General features: G+C 43.2%; 1 protein-coding gene across 1 annotated transcript in view; it reads right to left on the minus strand.

Annotated features, from left to right (window-relative positions):
- Positions 1-3,851: 3,851 nt before the first annotated feature.
- LOC311237010 (netrin-G2-like) overlaps positions 3,852-24,476 on the minus strand; it is a gene marked incomplete at its 5' end in the record, with an annotated part of 56,643 nt that continues 36,018 nt past the window's right edge. The window contains 3 exons of the mRNA XM_084324817.1: positions 3,852-4,602; positions 7,795-7,929; positions 13,207-13,374. Of these exons, the coding sequence (XP_084180943.1) occupies positions 4,379-4,602; positions 7,795-7,929; positions 13,207-13,374 (527 nt within the window). The 3' untranslated portion in view covers positions 3,852-4,378. The remainder of the gene's footprint in view (positions 4,603-7,794; positions 7,930-13,206; positions 13,375-24,476) is intronic.

A 24,476-nucleotide genomic window follows, 5' to 3' on the forward strand; every position in this document is an offset into this window, starting at 1 on the left:
CCAATCTTTCGCCGTCGACTAAAGACGCACTTCTTCAACCATTATCTGAATTAAAAAAAAAAAAAAAAATCTAACCCTAACTAACCGTACTGTCATGCACTTGTCCTAATAAACTAACCTACACTGTAGCACTCAACACTTTGATGAACATTGTTGCTCAGCTGATAGAGTTGTGCCCTTCCTGATGGCTTGTCGTACAGAACTTGTAAGTCGCTTTGGATAAAAGCGTCAGCTAAATGACTAAATGTAAATGTAAATGTAAATGTTGATCTTAGTTGATTATTATCCAATCAAAATAGGCTATTTGAGTCATCTAAGCCCCGCCCGTGCATTTTTGCGCACGCCACTCACGAACGTGGATTGAATGATTGACAGCCCTCAATGTTCTCACACTCAAATCAGAGAAGAGCTCCGTGACTGTGATGATGTCATCAAGTTCTCCGGCTGTTTGATTGATTGATTGAATTTTTTATTAACAGATTGCAGAATGGGTACAATACAGTACAGCTGTAACAACACAGTAAGCTAAATTAAACTTTGCGCCAACATTAGGACCGCAGCGTGACTGTGACGATGTCATCACCAGTGATCTCCAGTAATCGGAGATAGTATAAGGAGTTTGGGGGAGGATTCGCGAAACGTGTTTACCCTTTCGCCAGGGAGAACCGGGAGTTGCATTGAAACCTACCAAGATAGACCCCCACGACCAAGGTTATCGAACTACCAGGTCATCAAATTTTTTAATTTTTATATTTAGTAGCTGTGGGGCGGGTCTGTGTTGATTATGAATTAATTGGCTGTATTTTACTGTGTGCGTTGGTATGCTTTCTGCCTTTCTGTGGGTAACGAGCGATTTATTTTGGTCCGCTGTGGCCTGGCCTCTGTGTGTGCGTGTGTGTGTGTGCACGCGTGTGTGTGTCGTTCAGTTCCTATAGAGCTGAGTGATGTGCATCTGAGATTGATCTGGTGATGCGTTCTGTACAACATCTCCTCTCCTCCTCTTCCTCTCCCTCCTCTTCCTCTCTCTCCTCCCTCTCTCCTCTTCCTCTCCCCCTCTCCTCTCCTCCTCCTCCCCTCTCCTCCCTCTCTCTCCTCTTCCTCTCCCCCTCCTCCTCCTCCCCTCGCCTCCTCCCTCTCCTCCCCTCTCTCGTGATGTTTGTAAGTGAGGCGTGTGTGTCAAGAGGTATTTATTACTAGTGCCTGTTGTCTTTAACTGTGTGTCTGTACTTCTTTATTAATATTTTTTTATCTCTCCCGTCCTCCCCAATATTTTTAACTCACAGCCACCACTGCCACACACATTGGGGGATGTTTTAAAAATATAATTTAACATATAATATAATAATTTGTGCTTCACCCAAAAATTTGGTCAGCAGCCGCCACTGCATTGTATAGTAGTGTACATAAGACCCAGTGCCTCATCCGTAGCTAACATTGTATTGCACTATCGCAGGACCTTAGCATGTCTTACCATGCTTTTTGTAAACTTTATGTACATTATACCTGTTATGTCTTATTCTTATTATTGCACAAATGTCTTATTCTCATTCCTATTCTTATTACTTATATTATTGCACAATCGCTGCGGGCATGACCCCCCTGCATTTCACTGTATGCTTGTATGCCGTGACAAATAAAACTCTTGACTTGACTCGGTTCCTGATCAGCACATGCTCCCAGTCCTCTCCTTAAAACCCTCAGACATGTCCTTCATCAATACAGTACGATATTCCACACTCAGATTGTGATCACATTTGACAGTAGTGAATAATTAGTTGTGCAATATCTGGTAGTTTGATGAACTAAAGCTTGAGTAGTTTCCCCAACACTGATCATTGCATTTATCTTTTTTTATTATTATTGTATATTCCCATAACTGAATGCATTCACAATGCATACAGTATACACTATATTGATGGCCGAAGAGCAAAACCTATCTGCATAAAAGAAGGTGGACTTTGCACTTTGCAAAGCACTAATTAACACAATATAGTACCGTAATTCCTCTAATAGTAACCGGTATTCAATTAAAAACCGGTTCTCTATTAATGACCGGGTGCGCTATTGAGCTAAGCAATTATAAGCCGGCCTCCTAATACAAGCCGGGTATATTTTGTTATTGTTGTTGTATGCTGGCCTGGCTGTGCAGTAAATACCATATAATGGTATGGTGTTAATGTTTACCAAGAGAGTAAGCCTACCTCAGAATTGTATAAAACGAAGTTATTATTATTATTATACCAGTATTGTGATTGCACTATTTTACTTTATTTTACTTTTTTTTACCACCTGTAATTGCACTGTTTACTACCGTATTTCATACAGTACTTTGTTTTAATAAATGAACCCAGTACATTTTACTGGGTTCAAACTGACACAAAATGTTGATTTATTCATTATGATCCGTTTGAAAATTAGAAATATAGGCCTCTCTCTTATACATGCCTCCTCCTAATACAAGCCTGGTATCCGCTACAGTTGAAACAAATACAAGCCGGGGTTACTATTAGAGGAATTACGGTAATATAGTCCAAAAACTCTATTGTATTGGGTATCCTTAAAAAAACATTCTGCAAGAAAACACATTGATTTTAGTTCTCAAAAAAGAAAGAATTTCAGATACAGTAGGTTTTGCTCTTCTTTGGTTTGCGCTGCCTTATAAAAGATTTATATACGACATAACTAAGCAATAACCTAGATGAAGTGCTCTATCGTGGTCTTCGTCAGGGACTGCTGTATTGTGTGCTGTGCTTATAGGAAGGAGGCCATATGTTATTGCTTTTATACAAAGAAATGTTTAGCATCATCCTTTCAAAACATACAAGGAAGGTTAAACAAAGACCAAAATGCTTTATTTTGGTCCTCAGCCAACAACAATTATAATTCAAATGAATTCCCTGTTGCTAAGCAATGTAAGATACCAGTTCCTATAGGTGGCTGGCTATAAGAACACATGGAATGTCTCTTAAGAATTTTCAAATGATTGTTAAAATTGCTTCTTTTTCCCCTTTCAAACGTACACACTGCTGCAGCTTTACGACGCTCCACTACGACGGTTCATTTGGTCGTGGTGACGAATATGCTATCGTGGATTGAATCGACATACAAGCAACGGCAAATAACAGTCATATTTACTGTAAGGTTGACAGTCAGTGTAATAAAATGCTCATTTGTAATACTTCATTTATTGTACCTCCAAACAAAAATAATCTCTACAAAAAATATTCAAATAATGTCATATAATATTGATACTTTGTTGATATCTCTTCTCTCTTTTTAGATTTCTGATAAGTTAAATTCTGTTTCCTGAATACTGTGTGAAGGTAAAATCTCGCTAAGTGTGGCAACAATCACTCATTCCTAGAACAATCATAATAGTGACTAAATTTATATTACTCATAACCCTCTGGATATTATTATAATAATATGTATAATCTCAGCGACTGTCAGTGGGCACATTAGATACAATGACAGAAGATATAATAAATAAAAACAAAATTGCAGCAGAAATAGATGAAATCGACCGTATTCACACAACACAAGGAACCCAATCTGAGGATGACATAAGAGCAAAATGGCTGCCGTGTGAATACGGCCAATGTGAAATCATGGCTCATCTTTTGAGAAGAAATGAAACCTGGTTAATATTCTATACAGGCCTCAGCAGTAGGTTCACTTGCAGCCCCCCCCCCCCCACCCCCCACACACACAACTCCCACCCTCCAAAACGTCAAACATCTCCCTCCCGCTAAAGTCTAAAGACGGAACATGTTGCCCCTCAGCCGGAGCGGGCCTGTAGAGATGAAGATCTTCAACTCAACCAAGAAAGAAAAAGGTCCTGGTGTTACAACAGCTCCTCCCTTCATCGTGAACAGTGGTGACTAAAGTGTTCTCTTTTGTTTCGTTTATGCTTTTTTCCCCCTCCGTTTCTTTTTTTTTGGTATGACGTACATCGCTCCATATCTGGTATAAAGGGAGGGATAGAGAGAGAGAGAGAGAGAGACAGCGGTTGGTTGTATGATTTTTCTTTTTTCCCCTCTTCCGTCCTTCTCGTGTGTTTTATTCTTTTTTCTCTCTCTCTCTGAAGTCACTCTCTTTCTCAGCTTGTCCTCTTGTTATACACCCTAGTGGGCGCACTCTCAGTTACAGCAGAAGTCCTGTGAAGTGTGTGTGTGTGTGTGTGTGTGCATTCGTGTGTCTATGTATGTGACTTAAGTGTTTATGCATCTGTGTGTGTTGCTGTGTATTCATAAGGGTCTGTGTCTTAAGAATGGCCTCTACCCACTCTGGGTCACCCTTCTCCCTCTACACACACACGCACACACATGCATACACACACCCCTTGGTCAAGGGGGGGTGGGGGGAGGGGTGTGACGCCTCAGTGTGGAGTTAATGTGGCCAGAAGGTGGGGCAGCAGTATGCAGAGCAGCAGGCTGGCGGGGGGGAGGCGGAGGGGGGAGGCGGCGTTGCAGTCCTTGCCTCCTTCACAGCGGGGCTGTTGGCACAGAACCCCCCTGAACTCTGGAGGGCAGATACACTTCTGGCTCTGGTAACACGTCCCTCCGTTCTGGCACAGCATCAGCTCCTCGTCACACACGTTCGCTGTGAGAGAGAGAGAGAGAGGTGATGAGAGAGATGGAGGAATGAAAAGAGAGATGGAGGGATGAAAAGTTAAAAGAGGTAGCAGCGTACGGTGAAGGAGGAGGATGGGTGGAGGAGGGGTTATGCAACACACGGCATGATGGGTAAATGAACAAGCGGCATGATGGAGGGAAAAGAGCAAACGGCATGGTGGGTAAATGAACAAATGGCATGATGGGTAACGCATCAAACGGCATGATGGGTAGGGATGGGTACCGAATTCGGTTCTTTTGAGGTACTGAACCGAAACACGACGGTACTACCGAGTATCGATTCAAGTGAGATACATATTTTTTTTTTTTTACTTTTTTCTTTTCATGTCAACGTTCACACGCACAATATATGCTTACCTAGGACTTGACTTGATTCAACAACAAAGCAGTCGGAGCAATGGCAAGCCGAAAACTGTCGAAATTGTAGTTATTTGAAGTTTGTATTTTTTTTTTCACGACTGAGGTAGGTAAATAAAATGTCTTGAGACTAAAGTACCGAAAAAAGGTACCGTTGGGTACCGGTATCGATTCACAGATACCGGTACCGGTAACGGTATCGGTTCAAATGTGAAAGGTACCCATCCCTAATGATGGGTAAATGAACAAGCGGCATGATGGGTAAATTAACAAACGGCATGATGGGTAACGCATCAAACGGCATGATGGGTAAAGGAGCAAATGGCATGATGGGTAAATTAACAAGCGGCATGATGGGTAAAGGAGCAAACGGCATGATGGGTAAATGAACAAGCGGCATGATGGGTAAAGGAGCAAATGGCATGATGGAGGGAAAGGGTGGTGTAACGGCATGAGAGGAATTTAGGGCAAACAAGAGCGAGGCGGAGAAGAAGAGGGGGAGAGGAAGAGAAGGAGAGACCGAAGATGAATTCTCAGAGTGTCGCCTCGGGGACGACAACAAGTAACACCTGCCTTTCCCTTTCTGCCATCCTTTCTCCCTGTCTGTTTTCCTTGAGCATGCACTTTCTCTGGGCCGAGCACGAGACCAAGAGCTCTACGTCCCAGAGAGAGAGAGGGGGGAGAGAGAGAGAGAGAGGGTGCAGTACGGCTCCGACGCTATCTATCCTTGAATGAACGAGTAAGATCATTAAAAAGCTATAAAAGGCATTAGAGAACACACAGAGGTAGTTACACTGTACAAGATACTTGACCTAAAAACGTACTGAGAGAAAAGGGGGGGGGGGGGGGGTTGCATAATGAGAGATAACCAAGATAACGATCATTGTGTAGTATCCCTCAGAAAGTTGTTAACTGCATTTAGAGTAATAATATGTCAAATCACGTTATTTGTGCATATTGTGTGTACATGACCCACTGTGAGCGACCCAGTTGGCACAATTAGCTCACTGCAGTAAATAAGGCCTAACAAAAATAATGGTTTGGTTCCGGTTGCCGACCGACCCTGCCGATTTAGGTGCGACCCAATTCATTTTATGAGTAAAAAAAAATATATATAAAAAAATATATATATATATATATATCTTATTTTTTATTTTCTTTTAATAAAGTTTCATAAAAATCTTAGTCAAATCTTTAGTATTATGGATATTAAACATGGTGGCAGAGTACATGCATCCATGGTGTCGTGAACATTTTAATTAAATAAAGAAATTCCCTATCCATAGTCGCCGTGTGAAGAGATAAAAAAAAAAATCCCTACCTACTCATGGCCTTAACTGACAACCAACAGGAACAAAACAATATATTTTTTTATGCCTAAGGAACCATTTCCACATGTTCAACCTGCACACAAGCTCCTGAGTTTGAGTTTGAGTGGGAGGGTGTGAAGAGAGAGATGGAGAGATGAACAGAGATGGAGGGATGAAGAAAGAGATGGAGGGATGAAGAGAGAAGGAGGGTGTGAAGAAAGATGGAGGGATGAAGAGAGAGATGGAGGGATGAAGAGAGATGTAGGGATGAAGAGATGGAGGGATGAAGAGAGAGATGGAGGGATGAAGAGAGATGGAGCGATGAAGAGAGAGATGGAGGGATGAAGAGAGAGATGGGGGGGATGAAGAGAGAGATGGGGGGGATGAAGAGAGAGAAGGAGGGATGAAGAGAGAGATGGAGGAATGAAGAGAAATATGAAGAGAGAGAGATGGAGGGATGAACAGAGATGGAGGGATGAACAGAGAGATGGAGGGGGCGGCTGAGTGGTGCAGTGGGCAAGGCGCTCGCCACTAACGCAGGAGATGCTGGTATCGAGCCCAGCTCTCGGTGTTGCTACCGGCTTGGCCGGCCGCCATACTAACACAATTGGCAGTGTTAGAGGGTGGGAAAGCCGGTGGGTGGGGATTGGACGTTGTGGACAGCGACTCCTACAGGTCGGTTGGGTGACACCGGTACGGCGGAAACAGGAAGTATCGGGGGCAGCGTGAGCCTCCCACGCGTTACTCCTCGCCACTGAGAGTTCGAGCTGCTGCGGTGAAAAGATGCGACAGGCTGCCTCCTCGTGTACCGGATGGGGACACGTGATGCAAGGCTTCTATCCTCACTACAGCCGACCAGTGGGAGGCATAGTCTAGCAACGTTCAAGACAGGGAAGGGAAGAATTGGAAAAATACGAAATTGGGATGGGAGAAAAATGGAAAAATAAGGAGAAAAAGTGGATCAAAAAAAGAGAGAGATGGAGGGATAAAGAGAGATGGAGGGATGAAGAGAGAGGGGCTCCTGCGTTTGAGTTTGTGGTGTGTGTGTGTGTGTGCGTGCGCGTGTGTGAGACAGAGAACACGGGGGCCTGTCTGAGACGTGGGTCCCTGACTGGATGCTACAGTAGTGGGACGAGGGGGGCGGTGCTCAGTAATGGGGCTAAGGTGCGACAGGGTCATCAATTAAAGGAGCGGCTGATGCAGCTGATGCCGTTAATGAGCTACTGTACGTGATCCATTCCCTCCGAGGCTAAAAGAAGCACGGAGAGATGCATGGACTTAGTGGCGCGCGGGGCACTGGCGGAAGGTTCCGGGAAGGCCGCGGTGATGAATTCTCCCATCTCCGGACTTGATATTTAGCACATACACACACACACACACACACACAGACACACACACACACACACCACCCCATCCCCCGCTCGCTCGACACACAGAAACACACACACACACACACACGCACCGAGATGCATTCTTTGCCCTTTTCTACTCACGGTAACAGCCTTGCTTCCAGTAGTACCCGGGGAGACACTCGTCACACTTGGACCCCGTGGCGCCGTCTTTACACTGGCAGTACCCTGTGCCGTTACACCGGTCGTGGACGGAGCCCAACTGGTTACAGTTACACTCTGGAGAGAGAGAGAGAGAGAGAGAGAGAGAGAGAGAGAGAGAGAGAGAGAGAGAGAAAGACAAATGTAAATGTAAATGTGTAAATACCATAAAAATAGAGTAAAGTACCTTTTATTGAAAATATTTATAAAACATATATCTTATATTATATCTATGGGTCTAATAACGCCGTCGGGTCTCAGTGAGCTGCTTCTAGTCAACATTGCTGAGACAGATTGTTTTTTCATCGGTACATTTCCGTTTTATACCGTTTTGAATAGAGTATGGTTTGGATGTTTTTCAGTAATTCCAGGAAAAAGGCGAGAAAAATTCATTTGACTGTAATCCAGTCATCACGTTGTAATTTTTCGGCTGATTCATCCTGAAATCAACGCTAGATTATCACTATTATGTCTCCTCGTCCATACATGAAATGACCGTCGTGGTATCGAAAATGGTATCGAATATCGATACTTTTCAAGGTATCGTATCGAAGTTCGAAATTACAGTATCGTGACAACACTACTCCTGAGCCACCACGGTAATCGGAAGTCTCCCCTGTTCGATTCCGGCTCCTCCCGGCAGCGTGTCCAAAGTGTCCTTGAGCAAAGACACTTAGCGCAGGTCCGCGCCTCACGTGATCGCCCCCCGCCGTCGCTTTGAGTGAACAGGTGAATGTGAGACGTAAGTCGTAAAGCACTTTGGATAAACACGCTACATAAACGCAGTCCTTTTAACATCCATTTGGTGAGCTAATGGGGCCTCGTTTGTGTTGACTCCAAGGCCTGGCCCTGTGTGTCCCCCGAATCACGGAGCGTTTAGCCTCCAGCCCCCTACAGTCCACGTACAGATGGATGCAAATCTGCACCAGGTTTCATCTGCACAGCCAGCGTGAGAGGAATGACCTCATAACAAGGCGTGTCTGTCTTTTGCATGTGGAGACTGTATAATCTAGGTCAGTGTTTTTCTTTCTGGTCAGATCACACTCCATAAGCTACATGCTTATAGTAATGTTCATGTACAAACAAAACAAAACAGGTTGTAGTAACATACCTGATCTCACAGTAACATAATACCTGATCCCACAGTAACACACCTGATCCCACAGTAACACACCTGATCTCACAGTAACACACCTGATCCCACAGTAACACACCTGATCCCACAGTAACCTGATCCCACAGTAACACACCTGATCCCACAGTAACACACCTGATCTCACAGTAACACACCTGATCTCACAGTAACACACCTGATCTCACAGTAACACACCTGATCTCACAGTAACACACCTGATCCCACAGTAACACACCTGAGCCCACAGTAACACACCTGGGCCCTCATTTATCAACTTGACGTACGCACAGATATGTGCTTAAGCCGTGCGTACGATCATTTCTAAGCAAAGTGTGGGATTTATCTATTTGAACTTGTGCTTGACTTTGTGCGTATATTTAAGCACAGGTCGGACCATGCGTAGTTGGCGCCCGGTGGTAGAATATTTTTACAACGCGGAAATAAGCACTGACTGCGCTCCGCGTAACTCAACTCGTTATTATTTTGCGCATATATTGCAGAAATACGGGAACGTTTTGATTATATTTAAAAGGCTTTGCCATTGTTAAACGTAATAAGTGGAACCCCGAAGCTGTAAGCAGAATACAAGTCATATGAACACCCACGATATAAACGCATTGCAACGAGAACAGACAGAGGTTATTTGTTGAGTGTATGTGTATACAAAACCCTTGCAATAAATGTCTCTTACATGAATGAAAAGCATACATGCTCTGGACACAGAGCATATATCGTGTGGGTGATATCATGACTTGTATTCTGTGTCAAAGCCTAAATCAAAACGTTCCCGTATTTCTGCAATCTATGCGCAAAATAATAACGAGTTGAGTTCTAACAAAGAACGTATTACATGCTGGTAGGCTGATAGAGTAAACTATGATATGAATATGAATATGATATGATATAAAGGTATACTGGTCCGTCCGCGAGGATATCGAGGACTGTAAAATAGCGACAGTAGTGTAATTATAACGGGCTCATGCGGGAACAAGAGGTTGGCTTGCTTGTTTGGCACGGGGGGCAGAAGCAGAACACCCACCTCCAAACGCCATTAAATATTGTTTCAAATAAAAAGCGACATACTATTATTTTGTGTCATGTTTCCAAATAAGATTGGCCACAACGGAATGCTTTCTACTTCAATTTGTTGATTAGAATAGATTACCTCGCTCCGTTGAAACTTCACTGAGCTCAGCACACAGACATGATAATAATAATAACAACAACAATAATAATAATAGCTTCATTTTACATAGCGCCTTTCAAGAGACCCATGCAAGGTCGCTTTACATAGATGGGGGGGGGGGGGGGGGGAATAACAAAGTAATAAAGATAGTGGACAGACTATGTAAATATGATGATGGGATTCAAGTTCGCGTTTTTATTGATCATAGGCATGCTGTCAGAGTATGATATCTTAATCAAACATTCTAGAACATTTGTCGTCACAGATCATGTCATAATAGAACATAGGCTACATGGCATGGTCCATTGTGATGTTGTGTAGACTGTTATTACTGTACCACCCATTGTGACAACAGCCTTGTGAGCTCCCGCACACAAACATGATGGAATTCAAGTTCATGTATTGAAAGGCAGGCTACATCATACATGGCAGTGAGATTCATTGTTCTTGTATATGCTCTCGTATTATTGTTTATATAGGCTACCCAATACTGACATCAAAATAGATTGTATGCCTCTAGAAATCATATGCAGCAGGTAGAAAATTGACGGAAAATCCGTCGCGATTTGGAATAAAATTGAGGAGAACTTTAATCCCTGGGTATTAATCAAACAAAACGAAAAAAGGCAGTCATATTCCAGCACGGTCTTTATTAGTGTTTGCGCTGCCCAGGCAGCAATGGTTAATAGATATCATATCCGACATCACCGTACGTGTACACGTCTGTCAGCCTGTCTCATAACACGCTTCCCTCGGTTTAGTCCATTTTTCCACATTTCATGGGGGTGTTCCATTACCGTATATGGTTAATCGGGGCGGTTTTGGTATGCAAATACGTGAAAGTGTGCACGAGCCTCAGCGTAGAAGCAAGGTGATATTTATCATGACAGGTGTGCGTAGGACCTGTGTACGCACGTGTGATAAATCCCGTTTTTTTTGTGCGTGCACACATTCTAAATTCTGTGCTTACGTGTGGAAATAGAACATTTTCTGAGGAAACTTGATAAATGAGGGCCCTGATCTCACAGTAACATAACACCTGATCTCACAGTAACACACCTGATCTCACAGTAACACACCTGATCCCACAGTAACACACCTGATCTCACAGTAACACACCTGATCTCACAGTAACACACCTGATCTCACAGTAACACACCTGATCTCACAGTAACATAACACCTGATCTCACAGTAACACACCTGATCCCACAGTAACATAATACCTGATCTCACAGTAACACACCTGATCTCACAGTAACACACCTGATCTCACAGTAACACACCTGATCTCACAGTAACACACCTGATCCCACAGTAACACACCTGATCTCACAGTAACATAACACCTGATATCACAGTAACATAACACCTGATCTCACAGTAACACACCTGATCTCACAGTAACACACCTGATCCCACAGTAACACACCTGATCTCACAGTAACATAACACCTGATCTCACAGTAACATAACACCTGATCTCACAGTAACACACCTGATCTCACAGTAACACACCTGATCGCACAGTAACATAACACCTGATCTCACAGTAACACACCTGATCCCACAGTAACACACCTGATCTCACAGTAACACACCTGATCTCACAGTAACACACCTGATCTCACAGTAACATAACACCTGATCTCACAGTAACATACCTGATCTCACAGTAACACACCTGATCTCACAGTAACACACCTGATCTCACAGTAACACACCTGATCCCACAGTAACACACCTGATCTCACAGTAACACACCTGATCTCACAGTAACACACCTGATCCCACAGTAACACACCTGATCTCACAGTAACACACCTGATCTCACAGTAACATACCTGATCTCACAGTAACACACCTGATCTCACAGTAACACACCTGATCTCACAGTAACACACCTGATCTCACAGTAACACACCTGATCCCACAGTAACACACCTGATCTCACAGTAACACACCTGATCTCACAGTAACACACCTGATCCCACAGTAACACACCTGATCTCACAGTAACACACCTGATCTCACAGTAACACACCTGATCCCACAGTAACACACCTGATCTCACAGTAACACACCTGATCTCACAGTAACATACCTGATCTCACAGTAACACACCTGATCTCACAGTAACACACCTGATCTCACAGTAACACACCTGATCTCACAGTAACACACCTGATCTCACAGTAACACACCTGATCTCACAGTAACATACCTGATCTCACAGTAACACACCTGATCTCACAGTAACACACCTGATCTCACAGTAACACACCTGATCTCACAGTAACACACCTGATCTCACAGTAACACACCTGATCTCACAGTAACACACCTGATCTCACAGTAACATAACACCTGATCTCACAGTAACACACCTGATCTCACAGTAACACACCTGATCTCACAGTAACACACCTGATCTCACAGTAACACACCTGATCCCACAGTAACACACCTGATCTCACAGTAACACACCTGATCTCACAGTAACACACCTGATCTCACAGTAACACACCTGATCTCACAGTAACATAACACCTGATCTCATAGTAACACACCTGATCCCACAGTAACATAATACCTGATCTCACAGTAACATACCTGATCTCACAGTAACATACCTGCTGTGGTATTGTTGCAATAATAATGTGGAGTATTTACAGTATTTATTAACACCATGTTGTCCACCATTCACCCCTCGGTACACACACACATACACACACCCCATTGATAAACTGACTGACTGACCCTCAGACCCCATGGAGAGACTGACCGATGCATGGCTCCCCCAGACTGACCGATACATGGCTCCCCCAGACTGACCGATACATGGCTCCCCCAGACTGACCGATACATGGCTCCCCCAGACTGACCGATACATGGCTCCCCCAGACTGACCGATACATGGCTCCCCCAGACTGACCGATACATGGCTCCCCCAGACTGACCGATACATGGCTCCCCCAGACTGACCGATACATGGCTCCCCCAGACTGACCGATGCATGGCTCCCCCAGACTGACCTGTGCAGACGCTCTCGTCGTCCAGCTCCGCGGACACGTTGCGGAAGTATCCCAGTCTGCAGTGCTCGCAGTTCTGGCCCCGGGTGTTGTGCTTGCAGCTGACACACGTCACGATGTTCAGGTACTCTATGTAACTGCAGCGGTTGGAGTGGCCGTAGCACTCGCAGTCTGGGGGGAGAAACAGAGACATCGCAGTTATAGTATGGTTCTGGTCGCGTGTGATGTATATGGTGTGTGTTTGTGATGTATATGGTGTGTGTTTGTGATGTACAGTATATGGTGTGTGTGTGTGTGTGATGTATATGGTGTGTGTGTGATGTATATGGTGTGTGTGTGATGTATATGGTGTGTTTGTGATGTATATGGTGTGTGTGTGTGATGTATATGGTGTGTGTGATGTATATGGTGTGTGTTTGTGATGTATATGGTGTGTGTTTGTGATGTATATGGTGTGTGTTTGTGATGTATATGGTGTGTTTGTGATGTATATGGTGTGTGTGTGTGATGTATATGGTGTGTGTTTGTGATGTATATGGTGTGTGTGTGATGTATATGGTGTGTGTTTGTGATGTATATGTTGTGTGTGTGATGTATATGGTGTGTGTTTGTGATGTATATGGTGTGTGTTTGTGATGTATATGGTGTGTGTGTGATGTATATGGTGTGTTTGTGATGTATATGTTGTGTTTGTGATGTATATGGTGTGTGTTTGTGATGTATATGGTGTGTGTTTGTGATGTATATGTTGTGTTTGTGATGTATATGGTGTGTGTGTGATGTATATGGTGTGTGTGTGATGTATATGGTGTGTGTGTGTGATGTATATGGTGTGTGTGATGTATATGGTGTGTGTTTGTGATGTATATGGTGTGTGTTTGTGATGTATATGGTGTGTGTTTGTGATGTATATGGTGTGTTTGTGATGTATATGGTGTGTGTGTGTGATGTATATGGTGTGTGTTTGTGATGTATATGGTGTGTGTGTGATGTATATGGTGTGTGTTTGTGATGTATATGTTGTGTGTGTGATGTATATGGTGTGTGTTTGTGATGTATATGGTGTGTGTTTGTGATGTATATGGTGTGTGTGTGATGTATATGGTGTGTGTGTGATGTATATGGTGTTTGTGATGTATATGTTGTGTTTGTGATGTATATGGTGTGTGTTTGTGATGTATATGGTGTGTGTTTGTGATGTATATGTTGTGTTTGTGATGTATATGGTGTGTGTGTGATGTATATGGTGTGTTTGTGATGTATATGGTGTGTGTGTGATGTATATGGTGTGTGTGTGATGTATATGGTGTGTGTTTGTGATGTATATGTTGTGTTTGTGATGTATATGTTGTGTTTGTGATGTATATGGTGTGTGTGTGATGTATATGGTGTGTGTGTGATGTATATGGTGTGTGTTTGTGATGTATATGTTGTGTTTGTGATGTATATGGTGTGTGTGATGTATATGGTGTATGTGTGATGTATATGGTGTGTGTGATGTATATGGTGTGTTTGTTATGTATATGGTGTGTGTGATGTATATGGTGTGTTTGTTATGTATATGGTGTGTGTTTGTGATGTATATGGTGTGTGTGATGTATATGGTGTGTTTGTTATGTATATGGTGTGTGTTTGTGATGTATATGGTGTGTGTGATGTATATGGTGTGTGTTTGTGATGTATATGGTGTGTGTGATGTATATGGTGTGTGTTTGTGATGTATATGGTGTGTTTGTGATGTATATGGTGTGTTTGTGATGTATATGGTGTGTGTTTGTGATGTATATGGTGTGTTTGTTATGTATATGGTGTGTTTGTGATGTATATGTTGTGTGTGTGTGATGTATATGGTGTGTGTTTGTGATGTATATGGTGTGTGTGATGTATATGGTGTGTGTTTGTTGATGTATATGTTGTGTGTGTGATGTATATGGTGTGTGTGTGATGTATATTGTGTGTGTGTGATGTATATGGTGTGTGTTTGTGATGTATATGGTGTGTGTGTGTGATGTATATGGTGTGTTTGTGTGATGTATATGGTGTGTGTGTGTGTGTGATGTATATGGTGTGTGTTTGTGATGTATATGTTGTGTTTGTGATGTATATGGTGTGTGTTTGTGATGTATATGGTGTGTTTGTGATGTATATGTTGTGTTTGTGATGTATATGGTGTGTGTGTGATGTATATGGTGTGTGTGTGTGTGTGATGTATATGGTGTGTGTTTGTGATGTATATGTTGTGTTTGTGATGTATATGGTGTGTGTGTGATGTATATGGTGTGTGTTTGTGATGTATATGTTGTGTTTGTGATGTATATGGTGTGTGTTTGTGATGTATATGGTGTGTGTTTGTGATGTATATGGTGTGTGTTTGTGATGTATATGGTGTGTTTGTGATGTATATGTCGTGTGTGTGATGTATATGGTATTTGTGATGTATATGGTGTTTGTGATGTATGTGGTGTGTGTTTGTGATGTATATGGTGTGTGTGTGATGTATATGGTGTGTGTGTGTGATGTATATGGTGTGTTTGTGATGTATATGGTGTGTGTGATGTATATGGTGTGTGTGTGTGATGTATATATTGTGTGTGTGATGTATATGGTGTGTGTTTGTGATGTATATGGTGTGTTTGTGATGTATATGGTGTGTGTGATGTATATGGTGTGTGTTTGTGATGTATATGGTGTGTGTGTGATGTATATGTTGTGTTTGTGATGTATATGGTGTGTGTTTGTGATGTATATGTTGTGTTTGTGATGTATATGGTGTGTGTTTGTGATGTATATGTTGTGTTTGTGATGTATATGGTGTGTGTTTGTGATGTATATGGTGTGTGTGTGATGTATATGGTGTGTGTTTGTGATGTATATGGTGTGTGTTTGTGATGTATATGGTGTGTTTGTGATGTATATGGTGTGTGTGTGATGTATATGGTGTGTGTGTGATGTATATGGTGTGTGTGTGTGATGTATATGGTGTGTGTGATGTATATGGTGTGTGTTTGTGATGTATATGTTGTGTTTGTGATGTATGGTGTGTGTGTGTGTGTGATGTATATGGTGTGTGTTTGTGATGTATATGTTGTGTTTGTGATGTATATGGTGTGTGTTTGTGATGTATATGGTGTGTGTTTGTGATGTATATGGTGTGTGTTTGTGATGTATATGGTGTGTGTTTGTAATGTATATGGTGTGTGTTTGTGATGTATATGGTGTGTGTTTGTGATGTATATGGTGTGTATTTGTGATGTATATGGTGTGTGTTTGTGATGTATATGGTGTGTGTTTGTGATGTATATGTTGTGTTTGTGATGTATATGGTGTGTGTGTGTGATGTATATGGTGTGTGTGTGATGTACTGTATATGGTGTGTGTGTGTGTGATGTATATGGTGTGTGTGTGATGTACTGTATATGGTGTGTGTGTGTGATGTATATGGTGTGTGTGTGATGTACTGTATATGGTGTGTGTGTGTGATGTATATGGTGTGTGTGTGATGTACTGTATATGGTGTGTGTGTGATGTACTGTATATGGTGTGGTCCCATCCAAGATAGCTGACTACGGTTTATTGTGTGTGGGTGTGTGTGCGTGCGTGCATGTGTGCGTGTGTGTGTGCGTGCGTGTTTATGTGTGCGTGTGTGTTTGCGTGTGTGTATGCATGTGCGTGTCTGCATTCTGATATGGGATTCTTATAGATTTCTTGCTATCAATATTAGAGAGGCTTGTTTGATGGGAGTGTATTTTCTCACGGTTTTACACCCAGACACCGCCAGGCCTCTCCTAGTCGACCTTGTCGATCCCCCCATAGATGTTCCCAACTGTCACTCTTTGCCCACTCTTCATATCCAAACCACACTAACACTTTAAATTTCATCATGAATAAAACATACTTCTCTCTCCACAACCCGCAAAAAAGACCCTGCCACAGATTTCAATGTACTAAACATGTTTTTGTACGTTCAAACCTCACGTGCCGAACACTGATACTATACGAGAACGAAAGAACGCCTTGGTTTAATTTAATCTTAAGAGGGAGTAATGAAATGCTAGTATCATTCCAGCTGTGCAGAGTGTGGTGTGTGTGTGTGTGTGGGGGGGGGTCATATTCTCCCTCTGATTATCTTGGCTGAGGTTGGTACCTAATTAAGGTTTTATTAAGCGTTAGAAGACGCCTGCGATGGTGTTCTGCCTGCGAGGCGTCGCTGTCCTCTAAAGAGAGGCGTTTACCGGCCATGTTTAGGCAAATACGCATTTAAATGCACATTAAAAAGCCGGAGTTTAGCTGTTTAATCAGCCGTCACATTATTATTTTATTATTGTTTGGTTGATGAGGCCACGCTGAAATATTAATGCGCTGGCTTAAAGGGAGCCGGTGTGAGAGAGAGGCCCCTTAAAGTGCGTCTCTCAGCACTGAGGGGACTGTGTTGTCAGCGGGGGGGGGGGGGGTCCCTAATTAAATATAAATGGCCAATTACTCGGCAGACAAGAGAGGGAACGGGACATTGTTCCGCAAATTAACGCAAAGAGTCAAGATGCGGCTTTATGGATAGTTGTTAAAATTGATAACAAGGAAAGACAGTTACACGGAGAGAGAGAGAGAGAGAGAGAGAGAGAGAGAGAGAGAGAGAGAGAGAGAGAGAGAGAGAACGTCCCTGTCATAGGATACTAGGAACTAGGTCATTAAAGCTGGGAGTGAAAATCTGTGAGTAATGTTATATCTCGCTAACAAGCGTCTTTCACCGGAAATAAATAGTTAAACATTGTGTCAACAGTCGTTCACCCGATGAACAGTGGTTAGCACGCGCCTCGCGTCATAATGTATCGCATGTCGGGATACCCACCTCGGTTATGACTATGAGCCACACAAAACATCAGACACAGTGACGAAGGGGATCAGACACAGAAAACAATAAGCACAACAATAAAGAGAATTCCTCCACAGTTGTTTTCTTTCCAACTCAAACCACCAACCACTGGAAAGAACAACATCCACGTATAGTTTTATAGAAAGACTTTTAAATCCAGTGATCCGAGCCCCCAAAAAAATCTAGGATCCCCCCCCCACTCCGCTCCGTAGTGTTGGTCTCTTACCTTTGAGATCATCGTACGTGATCCCCAACAACTGTCTGGCCTGGGGCTCTGCAGAGATCAAGAGGTTCAGAAGCCCTTAAGGGATGAAGGAGCCGTTGTTTAAAGAGTCTGCTTTCAGCCTGCACTGCCTACCTGGACCTACAGCACTATGCTCGCTCTACAGCACTTTACACGGAGCATCAGAACCAGAACAAACACTTATCAGTCAGTTTCTCTCCCCAGAACCATAACCACCCTGAACTCTAACATGTATCGATCCATATCACCCCCTACACCACCCTGAACTCTAACATTGTATTGATCCATATCACCCCCTACTCCTCTTCCCCCACTACTGTGCAATACATTTACATTTACATTTACATTTAGTCATTTAGCTGACGCTTTTATCCAAAGCGACTTACAAGTTCTGTGCGACAAGACAGCAAGAAGGGTATAACTCTATCAGCTGAGTAACAATGTTCATCAAAGTGTTGCGTGTTACAGTGTAGGTTAGTTTATTAGGACAAGTGCATGACATTAAGGTTAGTCGGGGTTAGATTTTTTTTTTTTTTTTTTTTTTTTTTTTATATCATTTCAGATAATGGTTGAAGAAGTGAGTCTTTAGTCGACGGCGAAAGATTGGACGGGATTCGGCTGTCCTAACTGGGATGGGTAGTTCATTCCACCATTGTGGGGCAAGGACTGAGAATAGGCGGCTTCTCTTTGATGACCCTCCGGGAGCTTGGATAGGAGTAGATCTGAGGCGGCCAGAAGACGCAGAGCGTAGGGGTCTTGAGGGTGTGTAGTTAGAGACCATTGACCGGAGGTAGGCGGGAGCGGTTCCCTTTGCCGCACGGTATGCTAGGTCGAGGGCCTTGAAGCGGATACGTGCAGCAATGGGGAGCCAGTGCAGGTCCCTAAGAAGTGGGGTGACATGGGCTGACTTCGGTAGGTTTGAGATCAGGCGGGCCGCTGCATTTTGAATGAGTTGAAGAGGCTTGGTGGCAGTGGCCGGGAGGCCAGCTAGCAGTGCGTTGCAGTAGTCGAGGCGGGAGATGACTGTTGATTGGACGAGGAGTTGGGTGGCTTCTTTTGTCAGGAAGGGGCGTATCCTTCTGACGTTGCTCAGGAGGAATCTGCAGGTTCTGGTTGTCGCTGCGATGTGAGCAGAGAAGTTCAACTGGTCGTCGAGGACAACACCAAGGTTCTTGGCGGTCGGCGACGCGGTCACAGCTGCATTCTCGACTGTGATGGAGAGGTCGGTCAGGGGGGAGGATTTGGCCGGCAGGTGGAGCAATTCTGTTTTGCTTAGGTTCAGTTTGAGGTGGTTGGTCGTCATCCAGGCGGAGATGTCGGACAGACAGGCCGAGATCCGCTCAGAGACGTGGATATCTGAGGGAGGGAAGGAGAGGAAGAGTTGAGTATCATCGGCATAACAATGATATGAGAAGCCATGAGATGTGATAATGTTACCCAGTGATTTAGTGTAGAGGGAGAAGAGAAGGGGTCCTAGGACCGAGCCCTGGGGGACACCCGTCCGGAGGGGGCGGGTGGCCGACAGAGTCCCTCTCCATGACACTTGGTAGGAGCGGTCATTGAGGTATGATGTCAGCCATGTCAGCGCAGATCCAGCCACTCCCATTCCTGCGAGGGCCGCGAGGAGGATCTGATGGTTGACTGTGTCGAAGGCTGCAGATAGATCTAGGAGAATCAGGACAGAGGAGAGGCCTTTCGCTTTTGCTAAGTGAAGTGCCTCTGTGACCGCAATGAGGGCCGTTTCTGTGGAGTGGCCAGTCCGGAAGCCAGACTGATTGGGGTCTAGGAGGTCATTCTGTAAGAGATAAGCAGTAAGTTGGTTGGATACAGCACGTTCAAGTGTTTTAGAAAGGAAGGAGAGAAGAGAGACAGGGCGATAGTTGGCTATGACGGTGGGGTTCAGGGTTGGTTTTTTTATGAGGGGCGTGACTCTGGCTTGTTTTAGGGAGGTGGGGACCACCCCCGAGTTGAGTGAGGAGTTGATGGTTGCAGTTAGGAATGGGAGGATGTCCGGTGCTATGGTCTGGAGGAGTGGGGAGGGTAGCTGGTCCAGCTGGCATGTAGTCGGACGGTTCGACGTTACCAGTGTCAGGGTCTCAGTACTTAAGTACTTAAGTGCAATATATTTATATTCCTCTACTCACAACGTGAAATAGATCCATACTTATCATATTGATATCCTGACTGATAGCTACTGTACTTTTAGCTGTATTACTGTGAACTTATTGGGTACAGTGTGATTTATTGTGTAGCACCTTAACCCTTTCACTACCACACTATAGAAGGTTAACCCTTTCACTACCACACTATAGAAGGTTAACCCTTGTTAACCTGTAGTGAAAGGGTTAACCTTCTGTGGTGTGGTAGTGAAAGTATTAACCCTTTGTAGTGTGGTAGTGAAAGGGTTAAGTTTGAATTATTAATGTCATTGTAAGAAGTACATAAAGACAATAAAGACTATTCTATTCTATAGCAGGTAACTAACTACATTGCTCTTGACTTTTTGTTTATAATTTCTTTTTCATTATGATTGTTCTGTATGACAGAGCTTGATATTGTGATTTGTTTGGAGGAATATGGAGAATACATGTTCAAAGATAAACTTTTTCATTCATTCATTCATTCATTCATTCATTCATTCATTCATTCATTCATTCATTCATTCATTCATTCATTCATTCATTCGTTCATTCATTCATTCATTCATTCATTCATTCATTCAGGTACAGCCCATGGGCTTCTATCGACGCAGAAGAGAGGTCATCTAACATGCTACAGCGTGGGAAGCCAGTCGGGTGGTTGGGGAAAATCTATTGGATTCTACTCTAGAAAAAAGCAGCTATTCTGCACTCTTCTCTTACCAGATAATAAAAAATCTTCTAATCTACATCATGGCATAATTCAAACTCTACCTTTCTTCTTGTCTCTCTCCTTCTCCTCCTTGTCACTATCTTTGTCGTCCTCCTTTTTCCCCAGAGTGCCTTGTGGTCCCGTGTCCCTGGCCCCCCCCTCTCGGGTTTCTGCGTATCTGGGGAGGCGCCGCGGAAGAGGGAGAGTTTGCAAATTGATCCGTCGACACGACACGGGTCGCCACCCTGCTGCCGGACCGGGCCGGGCTAGAACCCCGGCCAGACGATCCCTACCGCCCACTGTGTGGATTATGTTTAGATACTGAAACAGCATCGCTTTTCATCATCATCATCATCATCATCACTAGTGATGCACGATATATCGGCCGCCGATATAATATCGGCCGCCGATATAATATCGGCCGATATGGCCGTTTTTTTACACATCGGTATCGGTCCGATATCAAGATAGGGCCGATATTAAAAAAAAATAAAAAAAAAAATTCTTTTTTAATGTTTTTTTTTCTTTTTACATGTTTTGGCTTTAAATAGTTTCAAAATATCAGTCATTTCAGAAAATAAGTTACAAAAGTAAAAAAATTATGCGTTTTGGAAAATAGCTCTTTATTTGATTATCATAAAAAAGTGTTTTCTATACAGAGATATCGACATCGGTAAATATCGGTATCGGCCAGAACAGCAATATTAATATCGGTTATCGGTATCGGCCACAATTTTCACATCGGTGCATCACTAATCATCACCTATCGGCACGGTCTCAGGGTTAAGGTTATGGTTAGTTTAAGGCAACAGTGTAGTTAGGGTTAGGGTTGGGGCGACCCTATCAGAAGTGTGTCTCTGCAGCCCGATCTTGCTTAATACGCTAACTTGCTATTACGTTGCTTGTTAAAACATCATGAGTGTATTGCTGTGTTTGTATCGGGGTGGGTGGCTTGGTTACTCTAGTGTGAACACACTCACCCCCACCACAAGCATTGTTAGCATCTTTTTTTTTTATTACTCCCGCCGGTACGAAACGTAAATAAATATATTACTTCTACAATACGAAAATAATATATGACTTATGGCTATAACGTAACGTACATTATGTACCTTTTTCCTGTGGTTGATACATACTTTATTTACTTTGGAATGCCCCTGTATAGAGGAGTTAGAGGGCAGCACACCACAAAACGCACTTGTCAATCCTCACTATGAGTTAGCATGCAGCACACCACAAAACTCATCATTCCTCACTAAAAACCCACTTTCAGAAGCCTTGCTGTCACTATTTAGGAAGCAGAAACCGTTCTCTTTAGTCTTTCTCTCTGAATGCTCCCTGCGCTCCTTCGCTCCCTCCGTCTCAGATGAGGTTGTGGTTTTCTGCCTGTCACCCGTCCCAGTAACCTCTCCCTCGGGTTTGTAGGGTTTGTGACTTTCTGTCACCATCAAGGGTGATGTTTTTTATCAGTGACGAAACAATTGGGGAAGTGATGTGTTTTGTGGTGTATTTCACGTGATCTATGTAAAGCCATTTAGTAGGGACGCACCGATTCTGGTATTGGATATTGTGCAGATACCAAGCGAAAATAGGGTATTGGTGTCTGAGAATATCACAAGTACTACACCCCTATACCAAGAGACACATGTAACCGGTACAGTAGAAGCACGATCAATTTCCAAAATGTCGAAAAATTTATTGTATACAGTATATTATCCAATGACCTAATCCATGTCTAGATTGTTCAGTAAAGATTATCTACCGGATTGGATCTCAGTAAGCTATTGGACGATGGTTATTTATTTATTTATTTATTTATTTATTTATTATAATCTTTTATAATAATATTTGTATTGGCTTTTATGAACAAAACATACAGCAAATCTCAAATCTCAACAAATCAAGAAAATAGACATAATTAAAAATAAAATACATATATAAATTCATCCCCTTCAGACAATAAAACGATATAACCTAAATAAAAATAAACCAATAAATAAACAATAAAAAATAAAGATCTGTGGTCATGCTATTCACCATATTCTTTTTCTCTACTCATCCCATTGCTTCCCCAGCTGTCCTACAAGTCCTAAGCTACACTTAGATGTCCGTGATGTCTTTGTCCCTTTGTACCCCCCGCCCCCTCCCTTCCCGGTCACTTCTGGTCTGATCACAGATAGTAGGTTTTCATAGTCAGGTTTTTCATAAAATTAAACAAAGGTTTTGTACTCGGAATCTGTATTTGGCAATTTGCCAGTGAAAACGTGGTATCGATGCATCCTTACACCGATTAACGTCTCTTGACCGTAACACCGCTACCACTACAGTGTCTAAAGACACACCAGCACCTTCCGTCTCCGTCTCCTTCACCTCCTCCACCTCCTCTTCCCTCTCGGCCTCAGAAGGTGGCTCGCCCCCTCCCATGGGCCCCAGCCCTGGACTCTGGGAGAGCTGACGAGAGCCAGAGAGCCAGAGAGGGTTCAGAACATGGCTACGTTGACAATACTCTCAGCGTGTGCCATGTGGGTGTGAAGGTCATCAAGTGGTTCTAAGTCTCCAAGGCTTCCCACTTGTCCCCTGGTCTACCGGACACTCCCCACAAGGACAACGTGTTAAAATAGATAACATTTTATAAATAACTAAATAAAATTAAATTCATCCAGCCACAGTAATGGCAAATTTTGCTCAAATAATAATAACAATTACGATGCTCGATCTTAATTGCTGTTTGCCTCAGTTAATACTTTTTTACCTACCTAGGGATATGAGAATTATGAAGTAGGCTAAATAAAAACCAAACATAGAATACCTTAGTATGTAGTAATGTTCTCCCTGCTACTGTACTGACCCACAAAGCCTCCCAAAATATCTACGTACAGCTAGAAGCATTTATTCCATTCCTCAATGTCCTTTTTTCTTCTTCCTCTGACTCTGTTTGTTCCACTTTCCACCATGTTTGTACAAAAAACCTTCAGGTTTTAGGGCTATAAGTGAGACAAGGTCCTCTGCTTCTGGTTTTAGGGCTTTAGTGAGACAAGGTCCTCTGCTTCAGGTTTTAGGGCTACAGTGAGACAAGGTCCTCTGCTTCAGGTTTTAGGGCTACAGTGAGACAAGGTCCTCTGCTTCAGGTTTTAGGGCTACAGTGAGACAAGGTCTTCTGCTTCAGGTGTTAGGGCTACAGTGAGACAAGGTCCTCTGCTTCAGGTGTTAGGGCTAGAGTGAGACAAGGTCTTCTGCTTCAGGTTTTAGGGCTAGAGTGAGACAAGGTCCTCTGCTTCAGGTTTTAGGGCTAGAGTGAGACAAGGTCCT

This window comes from Notolepis coatsorum, assembly GCF_963971535.1.
Source record: "Notolepis coatsorum genome assembly, chromosome: 11".
Classification (NCBI taxonomy): domain Eukaryota; kingdom Metazoa; phylum Chordata; class Actinopteri; order Aulopiformes; family Paralepididae; genus Notolepis; species Notolepis coatsorum.